Source organism: Alternaria infectoria (assembly GCF_024043175.1).
Source record: "Alternaria infectoria strain BMP 0036 chromosome Unknown scaffold_7, whole genome shotgun sequence".
Taxonomy (NCBI): Eukaryota; Fungi; Ascomycota; class Dothideomycetes; order Pleosporales; family Pleosporaceae; genus Alternaria; species Alternaria infectoria.
Genome location: NW_026250696.1, coordinates 1,172,020 through 1,185,304, shown reverse-complemented (window position 1 = coordinate 1,185,304; position 13,285 = coordinate 1,172,020). Strand labels below are relative to the sequence as shown.

The 13,285-nt window shown below is 55.3% G+C and overlaps 5 protein-coding genes across 5 annotated transcripts; 2 read left to right on the top strand and 3 right to left on the bottom strand.

Annotated features, from left to right (window-relative positions):
• Positions 1 to 113: 113 nt before the first annotated feature.
• Positions 114 to 516, top strand: J4E92_005266 (uncharacterized protein; the record flags this gene model as incomplete). Its single annotated transcript, XM_051496649.1, has 2 exons — positions 114 to 144; positions 197 to 516. The coding sequence occupies 2 exons, from the start codon at positions 114 to 116 to the stop codon at positions 514 to 516; spliced, it is 351 nt and encodes a 116-aa protein (XP_051353369.1).
• A 616-nt stretch (positions 517 to 1,132) lies between these two features.
• Positions 1,133 to 2,439, bottom strand: J4E92_005265 (uncharacterized protein; the record flags this gene model as incomplete). The annotated part of the gene is made up of 2 exons (XM_051496648.1): positions 1,133 to 2,146; positions 2,206 to 2,439. The coding sequence occupies 2 exons, from the start codon at positions 2,437 to 2,439 to the stop codon at positions 1,133 to 1,135; spliced, it is 1,248 nt and encodes a 415-aa protein (XP_051353368.1).
• A 1,567-nt stretch (positions 2,440 to 4,006) lies between these two features.
• J4E92_005264 (uncharacterized protein) lies at positions 4,007 to 8,127 on the bottom strand (the record flags this gene model as incomplete). The annotated part of the gene is made up of 3 exons (XM_051496647.1): positions 4,007 to 4,674; positions 4,721 to 7,341; positions 7,682 to 8,127. 3 exons carry the CDS (start codon positions 8,125 to 8,127, stop codon positions 4,007 to 4,009), a joined length of 3,735 nt encoding a protein of 1,244 aa, XP_051353367.1.
• Positions 8,128 to 8,617: 490 nt separating this feature from the next.
• On the top strand, positions 8,618 to 10,415 carry J4E92_005263 (uncharacterized protein; the record flags this gene model as incomplete). Its single annotated transcript, XM_051496646.1, has 2 exons — positions 8,618 to 8,767; positions 8,814 to 10,415. 2 exons carry the CDS (start codon positions 8,618 to 8,620, stop codon positions 10,413 to 10,415), a joined length of 1,752 nt encoding a protein of 583 aa, XP_051353366.1.
• A 314-nt stretch (positions 10,416 to 10,729) lies between these two features.
• Positions 10,730 to 12,243, bottom strand: CPA1 (Multifunctional pyrimidine synthesis protein CAD; the record flags this gene model as incomplete). The annotated part of the gene is made up of 2 exons (XM_051496645.1): positions 10,730 to 12,007; positions 12,058 to 12,243. The coding sequence occupies 2 exons, from the start codon at positions 12,241 to 12,243 to the stop codon at positions 10,730 to 10,732; spliced, it is 1,464 nt and encodes a 487-aa protein (XP_051353365.1).
• Between the last annotated feature and the right edge of the window lie 1,042 nt (positions 12,244 to 13,285).

The following is a 13,285-nucleotide window of genomic DNA, read 5'->3' as shown; positions in this document are numbered from 1 at the left end:
AGTCACTACCCAAGAACTTCCCCCAACCCCTAACCTGTTTCTTCTGGCACCAAAACGGACGATGCAACAAACGAGACATAGATTGCGCGTATGCACACTACAACACTGGTTTCATGGCTGGTGCGCCTGTCACTCCACTTGACTGTGCGTTTTCCTTCACTGACCTCCTAGCAATAACCTGCTGACTTCCTTCCAGCATCCAAGCCCCTCGCGGGTAGAAACCTGTCCAAGTATAATAAGACCCTCGATACTCCACCCCTCGTACCAGATATTCGTGACCGCGAGGTCGCCGTTATGAACCGCGAGATGGAGGTGGAAGAGAAGCTGCGTGGGATTGAGCGGCGCGAAAGTGTGGTGGAGGGTAGAGAGAGTGCTGTGGAGAGGAGGGAGATGGAGGTAGAGGAGAGGGAGAGGTTGCTTGAGCGGAGGGAGGCGAAGCTAGTGAGGAAGAGGAAGGATGGTAGGGTTTTGGAGAAGAGAGTTAGGAGGATGGAAGAGGGGATGGGGAGACGCTGAGGATTTGTGTATGTGTTGTTGGTGAGGGGTGGTGTTGGAAGGGGAGTAGTAGAAAGTGCGTCTTTGGGCTTCGATGTCAGAATTCGTGATATAGAAGATAGTGTATTTCGTACAATGAACGCCCCTGAATACATTACTTGTAGAATGGTTGTAATTCGTCGTTGTATTATGTACATGTTACAAAATAATTTGTAATTCTGCATTTGACAGCCCCAGCATCACTCTCATGCCGATACGGGTACTCTTATTCGCTCTACGATCATCCTCTGGATCACGCGCTTGTTTGCGCTGTTTGCCCCGCACTTGGGTTCCTACCATACTGTTCTTGCGAATTCCCTTTCCCTTTCCCTTTGCTTTCCACAAGCGAAGAACGCCGCGTGCTGATGGGGGGACGTCGGTTGATACTCAATAGCGTCAGTCGCACGACAGGCGACAAATCCCGTTGGTGGATATTGTGCAGCTCCAACCCGTTAGGGCAGGCTGTGATATAACGTCCTCGATCCCAATAGCACGATGGGGATCCTGTGCCAGCCCCATGGTCATGGGTGCGTATCACGATAACTTTGTGCTGCATCGAGCTGGCCATCTTCTCGATAGTTCCTCGTTGCAACCCTTCTCAGAAGTAGATGAAAGTCTCGATGCTCTCCGTCCGTCCATCGGACCTCTTCGTATCCTGTAGCACAATACCCCCCTCTTCATCGACCATATGCGCATTTCCCGGCTCGCGAATATACCCATCTCTATCCACCCTCGAAGCCATGGTTCCTCTTGACCCCGACGTCCCTGAACTTGCCGACTTCCACCAGGTACCTCCACCGCCCTTCTGAATGCTGGCATGCGTCGTGCCTTGGCTAGATCCGCTGTACATACTCGTTGCCACCTTGAAGTAATGCGACAGGAAGACTTTGAGGGCAGGCGCACTCGCGCAGATGGCGCCGAGTTGGATTTCCAGCACGCAGAGCAGCCATGCGGGCCAGGATTCCCAGGTCGAATCGTAAAGGGGGCTGTTGAAGGTGCGCCACACGAAGTAGGAGCGCACGCCTGCGACGATGCAGACGAGGTAACCGAGAGCGAAGATGGCACCTAGGGCAATCTTTTGGCGACGCGGGATGTGTAGGTTCCAATATAGGATTGTGGGAAGGAAAGCGGCGATGGCGTCTTGTACAGCGCTTATTATACTCGCTGATAGAAGGTCTGCCGCTTCATCGATCCAGCAATGGTATGCGTATCCTGTGAGCTGCTTGGTAATATCGAATTGGTACCAGAAAGCGGTAAACGGTGTGCAGGCTGTGAAGAGGACGATGACGAATGCGATAGAGAAGATGGCGATGGCAACGATGTTAAGCCATGTTGCGATGCGGAAACTCTTCGTTATGGAGCGTGAGTCGAGACGGCGGTAGAAGAGCAGGATGGATATCTTGATCATCCCTCCTGCCACAATATACAAAGCGTAGAGGGCGAAGGTTACTTGGCGCTCTGGGACGTACTTGTCGGGATGGACGTCCCAGATGTGTCGATTGAAATTGTAGCGTTCGGTCGCTAATGTGATCATTAGTACTGGTATGGTAAGGTTTCGCGTGGATGGCAACGTACCAAGACATGCGGTGACTGTCAGTCCAATTGTTGGGATCTGTGATCAATGTGTTAGTCTTCGCACATACAGTTTCAGTCACTGTGGGAGGCTCATACCATTGCAGCCAACATGATCCAGTCATCGACGCCCGAGTTCCTTTGTATAACAGCTCTTGCCCATATTCTTGCTCCCACTACAGCAAGCATAATCGACCCCAGAGTACATGATGTAATGAGAACGGCTTTGGAACGCGTGACGGGATCTTCGTAATTCGGAAGCGGCCAGGCTGCAAAGACTGAGACGGGAGGAAGGAGACCACTGGATCCTTTTCCATTAGGGCTGTATGCCATGTTGGACGTATGGAGGAAGAAAGCCGCGACTAGAGCGTGATTGAGAAAACAAAGTGGAATCGTAGTCCGAAATTAGATGTCAGCACCGGATATTCCGGATGTTTCGCATACAGTGTGGCCACGCCATATACTGGAAAACGAAGAGATCTCGAGTATCAGGATGAAGGGTCCGACGAAAAAGTAAATAGAGGTAGTTGAAGAACGTTTCTCAGACATCCCACGCCTGTTACGGAAACTCTATTAGCTCAACCGCGGTGAACCCTTGCTATACTCCACGTCAGCCAGACCCTCCATCGATCTTGCCATGCCACGCCATTTCTGCATACAAAGTTTAGCTATCCCATCGCAAAACCGTCAACAGTAGCAGTGGCGGCGGCGGAGCAAACTAAGGCAGAGTCAGGTACCAAACAGTAGGTCGCTGCATCCTGGGGGACCGCGGCCGTCCGTTAACGGTGCGGATCCGGAGCAAGGCCTAACTCAATAGGACCCTCAGACCAACTTGTTTAGGAAACTGGTATCCGATAGTCACGTCTTCCCGTACAATTGAGTTTATCCAGAGTTTGCGGATTGTTCGGAGAAGCGACGCTCGGCCTGATCGCGTGGCGCGAATCTGCAACCGGCGGCACCGGTATTGGAACTGTTGACTCCCCAACGTGGGAGATGAGAGGGTCGCACGGTGGCTGCGTCTTCTGTGGGGAACTGAATCGTGGAGACGTGAACGGTGGATAGACAAGAACGGGATGTACGAAGTAGCGCTAGACGCAGCTTTCAAGTATCGCACCAGCACACGTGGTATCAAGGGACGTGCGTCTTCTCGGCCTGCTTACCGTTCAGGGAGGGAGCTGTCAAAGTTAAACCGCAACATTGTAAGTCGTCACCGACGTGGACGAACTTTAACTGCTCTCGTGTTCGCAGTTCTCGGCACCCGAGGACTGGAGAGATGAAGAAATCCATGATGATCTGGATGATCAACGATCGAATAGATCGTGCAGCGCATCGCCTAGACCGCGCTAATGCAAGCACCGGCGATCACCGCTGCAGGTCACCAAACTTTAACAACGGTTCAAGGCACGCGTAGATCGCCAGTCTAACGACTGTTCGTCGCGTCAATGGACCCTTTTGGATATAGCATGGGTGGCGAATGCCGAGGGACCATGTGGTTCTGGAAGTCTTCGAGCCAATGTTTATCTGATTGAGAAACGGGTTTTATAACAACAGTTTGCCAGTAGGAAACACTGACAGGATGAATGTAAAGAAATCCTTGTGCAAAGACGAACGGAGGTTACAAATCCACTCCTGACCTTGATACGACAGTGCGAAACACAAACGAAACAATGCGGCTGAACGCCGTGGTATGACAGATGTACGCCATACAAGCCCACCCGGGCCCCAACGCACCAAACGCCAAGCTAATCACAAAGGGAAAGAGTTGACGCCATCGCCATGCAAGTCTTGCGTATGTTTACAGTTCGAGCTTCGCGACTCATGGGCGTGCTGCAAGCCGTGGAGTGCTTTCTCTCGTACGACCCTCTCCGAGGGCGCTTATAATTGTCCGGCGTTTCCGTGCCTACGTTTGTCGTTCTTTTGCACTTTTTGTACGCGACTTGGAGCGTTCCCGAGTCACGGCGTCTTTCAACGCCTTCAATCGTTCCTCGGTCACACGAATCGCTTCGTCCATCTCCCGCGCCTGCATGTCATGTGGTGCAAGAGGCTTCTGCGTGCCGTCCTCCGGTTGAATGTGTGCCCCCCGGACGGAGCTATGCACTCTGTCCAAAGCAACTCTTTCTTCGAGCCAGTTCCAGAGATCTGACTCTTCGTGACGCCAAATCTCCTCGTACGCAACCTGACGTTGAGCCGTCGACCATTGGTTTGGACCAGTCGCCGTTGATGTACCTCGGAACAGCCAGGTGTACATCAGAAGCGCTCCGAGGATGACGATGATGACTTGCGGAGTGAAAATAGATTCCAGGATATCAGCAAACGGCCCAAGGAGACTGCGCAAAGGCTCCAGTAGCCCCCAATTGCTCTGCTTTGCCTGACTAGTGGGGACGGGAGCGGTGGCAGGCATGGGCGCTTCATCCAGAAGATTGCCCTTGGATCGCCTCTTGCCCTTTCCGCCCTTTCCGGGTACGCGAGCCGGACCGGCTTTTGCCGCGGTCACGGCAGTGCGGAGAGCGGCTGTAAGGGAGGTGGCGTACGACATTTGACCGTCATTCGCGCCTTTCTCGATAGGACCTGGACATGTCAGTATGTTTTCTGCGTCAGAGCAGATACTACTTACCCTTCAACCAACTCTTTCCACTCCACTCCACCGTGAACGTCATGATGAGCCGCGTGCTGTTTCCTGGGCCCCACATCAGACAATACCTTGTCTTCGTGAGGAATATGCTGCCGTTGGGTACATCAGGAGTCGCTGTGCTGCAAAGCACGCTTACGGCTTTGTCCAAATCGTACTGCTCCAGATTCATGGCGATATTACACTTTGTCTGCCGCGGTCCAACGGGTGCGTTAAGCGGCTTGATATAAGAATAGTTGAATGTCTTCATGTCTTCGCCCAGGCCCTTCTTGTCGTCTTCCATTTGCAAGTCCAAGGACTTTTGGTCCTCCACGAGCCATTTGCGCATAAAGACACCAGAAGCTGGACCGAACATCAAGCTATAGACCTTGCCAAGGGGCGCAGGGATTGTCGTGTCGATAAGTAGTTTGTCGTAATGCTGGTCGCTGTCACCACACTCAGTGGGTCCATGAGCTGTTGAGCCAGGGAAGTCTTGTCCAGCAGCGGCAGTGCCATTCGTGGCTACTTTCGCAGCCTCAGCCGTCTCACCACCTCCGCCAAAGGCTTGCGATACCGCGCCGCTCACTTTTCGGGTTGTCTCGCCTGCCACAGAGCCAACTTCGCTACCAGCGATACTACCTTCGCCAGGTTCGGTGAAACTGCCAGTGCCTTCGTCGTCGTCCGCGTCTTCGTCGTACACCTCATCATCCGAATCCTGGATAGAGCCGTCTTCGCTGCCGATGGATTCCGCTTTCTCAGTCTTGTCACCGGTGCCACCGGAACCGTCTAGCGTTACACCGTTGAGGGAGGATTTGAGATTAGGGTGCGAGATTTTCCAGATGCCGATGATTAAGTCGTAGGTAGAGTCTCGTGACAGGAATGACGCGAACACGTTGCGAGCGTGAAGTGTCTGTATGACGATGGCGTTTGGAAAGAGGACAGCTGTGGACTTTTTCTCTACAGACACGACTTCATCAAAGCTGATGACCAAGTTTGTGACCCATCCAAGGATGTTACTGGAGAAGCAAAGATGCCCTTCGGAAACATACAAACGTCCATGGAGCAAGATCTCTTTCTGGAGGGCTGCACTATAGTCCTCGATCAGATAGTCATCCTCGGGCACGCTTTTGAACAGTGCGTGAAAATCCTTGTTTCGCCTAGGGGGTGCAACTGCGAATCCAGTTCCGTTCAGACGGTGACTGTTCAGTGCTGCGCTCGGCGCCAATGTACTTGTACTTGCACTGATGACACCACCCAGAGTATTACCGGTAGTAGCGGAGCTGCCCCTATGCCGTCTCCGTCTGCCACCGCTTATACGACTGCGTATACTGCCTTGACGCTGAATCGACGCTGGCGAGTCGGTTATCTCAGGTTGCCGTGGGGGAGACGCTGCGCCCGTCCCTGATTGACCAGAGACAGCGGTCAACGATCTTGGGCGTTCGCTAGCTATTGATGGAGGCTTCTCTCCTGCGTACGCGGCTGAAACGGCCTGAGCAGCAGCTCGGTCCTCGACCTGGGCCGATGCTTCATCAGCCTTCATGGTGACGCTCGTTGCAGAAGACATTGGGCTGACGTCGTTGCTCTCGGCGATTCCAAGTTGGGCTAAGCTCAAGTTGCCAGATCCCAGTGTTTCAATGGCAGGTCTTCGCTTCTCGGCGCCTTCACTCGCGTTGGTGTCTGCGTTGTCGGGACCGATGACCTCTTCACCACCGTCTGGAGTATCGTCGTCTTCCTTTTGTTGTTGCTGGTTGGGCTTGTTCTTGATGTTTGTGTTGTTTGCAATGGTGTCACCTAAGTTGTTGGCAGCGTTCTGCGCGGCAGAGAAGATGGAAGCGAAGAATCCACCAGGCCCGCCAGGAGATGATGGGAGTACAGCAGTCCCTCCAGGGGTCTTTGCTTCCTCGAGGTGAGGAGTCAGAGGTGGTATTGACGAGTGTGATAGCTTGCTCGGAGGATTTGTGGCTGATCGCGCGCGTCGGTGCGATATCATGTTCCCCGAAGGGGAGACGACTACGTTGGGATTCGAGTTGGTCTTGTCGTGCTTCACAGTGTTCTTGGAACTGGTGGATTCAGTCGGAGAGGAAGGCTTCGGATCGGTTGGGGTGGGTGGTGTTATGAAGGTGGTGGGTGCATCAGATAGATTGGGGGGCGTCGCGGGGAGCGAGGTAACGATGCGCTTCGGGGCGACAGATCTCAGTGAAGGCGTAGATTTTGTTTCCTGCCCTGTGTGTATCTGTGGTGGTGAGGCTTGGATCGGATCATCCAACACCCTCGTCTCGCGCTTCTTTCCTCCAAACAAGGCTCCTAGTCCACCTCCGCTCGTGCTCGGTCGTGCGACGTCAGGGCTAGCACCTGGCTTAGGATTCGGGGACGTAGACCTTTTGTTGGGTGTGAAAGCTTCCTTGAGCTTGCCGACAGGAGACACGCCCCGCTTGTTCGCAGCGACGTTGGTGGAGTTGGCGTTCCGGGCAGCGGGCTCTTGGGTAGAGGCTTGTGAGTCTACGAGAGTGACATTGGTGGAAGTGGTCGAGTCAATCGTTTCGGAAGCGATCAGGGGCGATGACAGCGTCAAGAGGCCAGCATGCGACTGGTGTGGTGAAATGCCAGGACGTTTGAGTGGTGGTGGGCTGCAGCGGGTTAGTCGGAACTGCAGGCCGAGTGGGTACGTATGCGGCAAAGAAATACGAAAGAGGGGCGTAATGAAGAGTGTGGACAAATGGAACAGCGACAGCCAAGGAGTGTACGAGATACGAGGCGATGATGTGGGAGGTGTGATGTGCTAGTGGGGAAGCTGAGGCCAGAACGTATGCCTGTTCGCGGTGGAGTCCATGCGAGCGGCGCCAATGCCACGAGGCAAACCTTGCACGCCGAACTTCAATGGACGCGCAGCAAATGCAAATAATAGAAATAATAGTGCACCTGAGACAGGGAGGAGAGTGGAGAGCAAAAGGAACGGCTGCGACTTACGCTTCCGGGTCGGAGTCTTCGGTGAGCAGGCTGCTGGCGACGCTCTTGGCCAGGCCCAGCGAGTCGTCGCTCTGGTATGGCTGGCCCATGCTCGGCCGTCTAATTGTAGGAACGGGCGGGACGTCGTCATGGGGGTCGACTTGCGACACGTCGTCCTGGCTGGCGGAGCCTCTGCCCTTGGAGCGGCCCTTGAAGAGCGTCGACATGCGCCGGCGGCGGGACGAGGACGCGTCGCTGCGGGCGTCGTCGGAGTTCTGGCGGCTCCTGAAGCGGTCCATGGCGCCGTCGCTCGACTTGCGCAGCAGGTCGTCGTTGCCGTCGCTGCTCGCAATGGAGACGGTCGACGAGTCCGGGCCCTTTGAGTGCGCGCGGGGTGCAGCCAGCGAGTTGTCCTTGTCCTTCTGGCCGAACATGGAGCCAATGCTCCTGCGCCGCTCGGAGGCCATTGTGGGTTGGAGGGTGTGCTATAGAGCGCAGCGCACTGTGAGGGAGTAGAGCGTCTCGTTATTGTCTCAGACGCGCATATCGATGTTGCGACGCTGGAGGCCGTGTTTGCTAGGTCGGTTGGGGGTCGATTACGTAGGGAGCGGCTATGGTTCGCGATGCGCTTGGAACGGCACAGCAAAGGCTACGGCAGGGTGGCAGCTGCAATGGCAATCATGGTGGTGAGCAGCTTGCAGGGCGTGTTTGGTGGGAGAAGAAGCAAGCTGGCTAGGCATGCGAGCTGAAACCAGGCGGGCGAGCTGCTCGTGTTGTGTTCTGGTTCCAACGTCTCCAGTAGCTGCGGGTCTTTAGCCCGGTGATCTACTCCGCAGTGACATGGGGGGCCGCCTTCATATCCCTGTCGACGTGACCGCGACCCTCCACGCACATGTCATGCTGCCTTTATGCACAGCGACTCCATGAACATGTCCACCCCCTGCCTCTGCCACCACCATGGAGTCTGCACATCTCATCCACGCCCACGACCACGCCCGCACTGCCGCGACCGCCACCAGCACCAACAGCGTCGCAACCGCGGGGCAGGAGCATGACCTCGCCGCGACCGCCTTCCACCAGGCCACCCAAGATACCCACGATGCTGAGGTATGTAGTCTAACACAGGCTATCCCACCCGTCTAAAGCGTTGCAGGCCCTCCGCATCCTCAGTCTCCTCGAAGACCACCACCGCAAGCTCGCCGGCCTGATCAAAGAAGCGCCGCGCAAGGACAAGAAGAAGACGGACGCTGCCAAACAGCCCTCCGACTTGTCCGCCGCCTCTACCTCGCCAAACACGTCGTCGTCGCGAGCCTCTGCAGCCAACACATCTTCTCCGACACCCCCGACGTCCCGCCGCAGACTGCCCCAGTCCTCGATAGCCACCAACCTCGCCGAGAAGCGCGGCATCCCCAGCGCGAAGAGAACCACCAGTGGCGCGTCAGCAAACATACCCAGCGCCACCACAGCCGGCCGGAATGAGCAGCCTTCCACGCCTGTGCGCGATCTACTGGCGCAGCAGTCGCGCAAAGCAGAGTCGAGTGCCACCAGAGACTCAGCGAAGCAGCTGAAAGGCGCTTCTCCGCAACCTACATCCCCGCCCGCAGAGGACAACTTTAGTCGCTTCTACTCGGCTTTTGGGGGTGTCATATCCGCCATCAGCGCTCCTCTAGCCTTCACTTCCCTTCCCCTCAACCCCTCCGCTCCAACGCCTGTGTCGGAGACACCTAGGGAAGAGAAATCCTCCAAGACCAAGTCCCGAACGCACTCCCCAGAAGCGTCGAGAACCGTCAAATCCTCCGTACCAGACCTCGCTGCCTTGATCAGCAAGCCGGCACTCCGCGCCCTGAGAGAGGATGGCGCACCCGGGCCCAACGAAAGCTTCTACCTGGTGCCAACATCGAGCGGAGCAGTCACCTACGCCAGCATCCTTCGCGATCCGAATGCGCCGAATGCACCAAACACACAGCTCAATGCCATAGACGAGGGATCAGGCTCGCTGCGAGGGAGTTCACACGAAGAGTTTGTCGACGCGAGAGAGAACGTAGGCCCGCCGTCGCCCACCAAAGCACGCCGCCCCCCTTCTCGCGGCAACTCCAGCACATCCGTAACGCCCCAGCGCTCCATACCAGCCGGCAGAGGCTCAGGCCTCAAGACCATGGAGGAGCTAGCCCTGGAGAACGACACACTAAAATCAGTCATCGACAAGCAAGCCAAGCGCATCCAAATGTGGGAACTCAACTCCCAAAATTCCTTCAACGCCCTCGCACAGTCCTTCCGTGCTCGAGGACCTGGCCGTGGCTCCAGCGATCCCAATGCTCTCGCCCACGCCCTCGCTTCTCAAGGCATCAACACCCTTCCTGCTCTCCCGTCGCCTCCCATCCCAGGCCACCCTCAACAACAACCTACTTCCCCCGGCCAGCCTCCAACATCCGCCCCCGACGCCGACGCCGCGAAACGCATCGCCGAACTCGAAGCCAGGGTCGCCTCGCAAGACGCAAAGTACAACGACTTGTTGAGTGCCAACGAGAAACTGGCCAAGCAAAGCGAAAGGGACAAGCAGGTGTTGAGCAGATATAGGGAACAATGGGAGAAGCTAAAGGCGGGCGCAAGGAAGAAGGAGCAGGAAAGGCGGGAGAGGAAGGCTCCGGATGGCAAGGTGGAGGAGTCCATGAAAGAAAGTGTGGCTACTGAGACACAAGGGGAAGGAGAAGGGGAAGAGGACTTGGAGGAGGAGCCTGGGTTTGGAAAGGCTTGAACTCGCACTCCCGGGGAGGTCAAGATGAGAAAGTACATATCAAGATACCCCATGCTAGTACAGCTAGCCGAAATAGAATACAGACACAGACACAAACATGATTCCCATATACCAATCGCGTTCGCACAGTATACATTTCCATGAAAATTGCATTACTACAGAAATACCCAAGGCCTGGTCGAGATCCGCCTTTCGACCCGACACATCTTCCTTGTCAATTTATCCCCCTGTTCCCATAACGCCGCTATAGCCATTCCCCCAAGATCCCTAAAACGCAACTAACGCATTGCCATCAGACATGATACCGAACCAGTCTAAGCAGCGGAAGCAACAGGCTTCTGCGTGATAGGCTGGTAGGAAGGAGCGACGGGCCCGCCCACCGTAATGTCCTGGTTTTCCATACCCGCTGCGTGACCCTCAAAGTCTGGCGCATCGGGGTGGCAGCCAACGCGCTCCTTGCTCAGCAAGTCCACAAGAAGAGGGCTGGGCTTGTTGCTCTTGTCAGAGAACTGGTTGTTCTTGTACTGCGCCACGTTCTCCATGTACTTGTCGAAGAGGTACGCAGAGTCAAGAGGGCCGCCCTTGGCTTCGGGATGGAACTGGGCACTGAAGATGGGACGCGAGTTGTGGATCAGACCCTCGTTGGACTGGTCGTTGAGGTTGGTGAAGTACTCCCTCCATTCGCTGGACAGGGTGGTTGGGTCGACCGCGTATCCGTGGTTCTGCGAGGTGATGTGGCACTTGCCGGTGGTGAGGTCGAGAGCCGGGATGTTGTGAGCGCGGTTGCCGTACTTGAGCTTGATGGTCTTTGCACCGGCAGCAAGGGCAATGAGCTGGTGACCCATGCAGATGCCCATGACGGGGATCTGGGAGGTCTCGAACAGCTTGCGCAGGTTGTGGACGGTGGTGGTGCAGTGAGTTGGGTCACCAGGGCCGTTGGAGATGAAGACACCGTCGAAGTGGTGGGCGACCTTGTGGATGGGGTAATCGAAGGGGAAGCAGGTGACGCTAGCACCGCGAGAGACGAGACTGCGGAGGATGTTCTCCTTGACACCACAGTCGATCAGAGCTACGTGCATGTCGCCTAGGGAAGAGCTGACGTGGAAGGGAGCCTTGGTCGATACACGACGCACGAGGTTGATAGCCTCAGGGTCAATGTACGCCTCATCCTCATCAGCATCGTACTCCTCGCCGATCGAGATACGAGCAAGAGAAGAACCCTGCTCACGGAGGTATGTTACAACCTCACGGGTGTCAACGCCGGAGATGGCGGGAACACCCTCGCGGGCACACCATTGTGCAAGCGATTCTACAGCAGTCCAGTGGCTGTGCTTCAGAGCATAGTCCTGGACGACAATGCCAGAGGCTTGAATGTGTGGTGATTCGAAGTATCGGAGCAAGCCGTGCTCGTCGCGGGCGTTGGAGGGGACACCGTAGTTGCCGATCAGCGGTTGTGTGAAGACGAGGATCTGGCCACGGTAGGAGGGGTCGGTCATAGACTCGGGGTAACCGACCAGAGAGGTTGTGAAGACGGCTTCACCGGAAATGTTCGTCTTGGCTCCGAAGGACTTGCCTTCGAAGATGGGGCCGTTCTAGTCAGCTGTTAGTGATGTGCCGAGATCTGCAGTATGACTCAACGCACCTTGATGGTGAAGGTAGCGGGCTCGTTGGAGACAGCTGTAGCCCTGCGCATGCTGGGAGTAGGAATGGCACGTTGTGTGTTTCCTTCCACAGTAGCGAGGCAGCGTGCCTGTACACGGTTCTGTGTCATTCGTCCCAGGAACCCTGCGGACCGCATGGTGGAAGGCTTGATCATTTGAGACAACATGATGAGCGGAGATGTGAGGAGATGTAGTGATTCGTTTGGTGGCAGCTTGGGTAGGCGTTCAGTTTACTGAGGCCTTCCACAGGTGGTCTGCAGATAGAGTCAGTCTGACGCTCACGACGCGTCTAGCTACGGGCGACATCGTACCTGACAGGTAATCCTAAGATGTTCAATTAGCCACAGTCATGATAGAAGAATCGAAGAAAAAAATCAAGAGACGAATGCATCGATCGTCAAGCCACCAAGAGGCAGAAAGGCCGGCGGTGAATTGACGGTGTGCGATGCAGGTCCCGATAAGGGCTCATCGACTATCGCAGTAGTGACATACCTGGGAAGTGAAGACTGTCGGGGCAGCTTTCATAAGCGCGGTAGTAGAGCCAGTCGAGGTCCAAAGGGGCTGCCTATCTGAGGCGAAGCTTGACGTGCTAGCTTTGAAGGTGTTGAGTTTGCGTGAGGTGAGGATGGAGAGTAATCGGAGGGGCTTTTCTGCCCCAGCACCAGAATCACGCTAAGGCGCAATGACACCCACCTGCGCCAATGACAACCTTTACAATATACTTTCGGCCACGATAACGATAGGTCGCAAAGTTTCTTCAACACAGGATCCATATACTATGACAAACGTCCGGGGGAACTGGACGATGAATGCCGGCCCCGCTATCAGGTCTCTTTGAGCCTTACCTGGCTACCGCGTAGCGTACGCTGTCCTATAGTACTGTCGCGAGAGTCTGGTACAGCTTGTGTCCTACAGCCCAAAGCTGATGCTTCAAAAATGTTCATATTAATTCACGTATCAAGGAAAGTAACACATAGACTTCAGTATCGTTGTAAGACATGTGTTTGTAGTCGTCTAGCCATTGCGCCTTCAAGCTTTACTACCACCTGGCGTAGGGTTTGACGAGCATTTTTCATCTAATGTGGCGTCTTATCTTGTCGATCGCAGCCTGAAAGTGTTCCCCGGGGAGAATTTCATGGTATCCGCACGCAGATGACGAGTGACTGTCACAGTTTTGCTTTGTCCCGATATCGGCATCATGGCGATCGA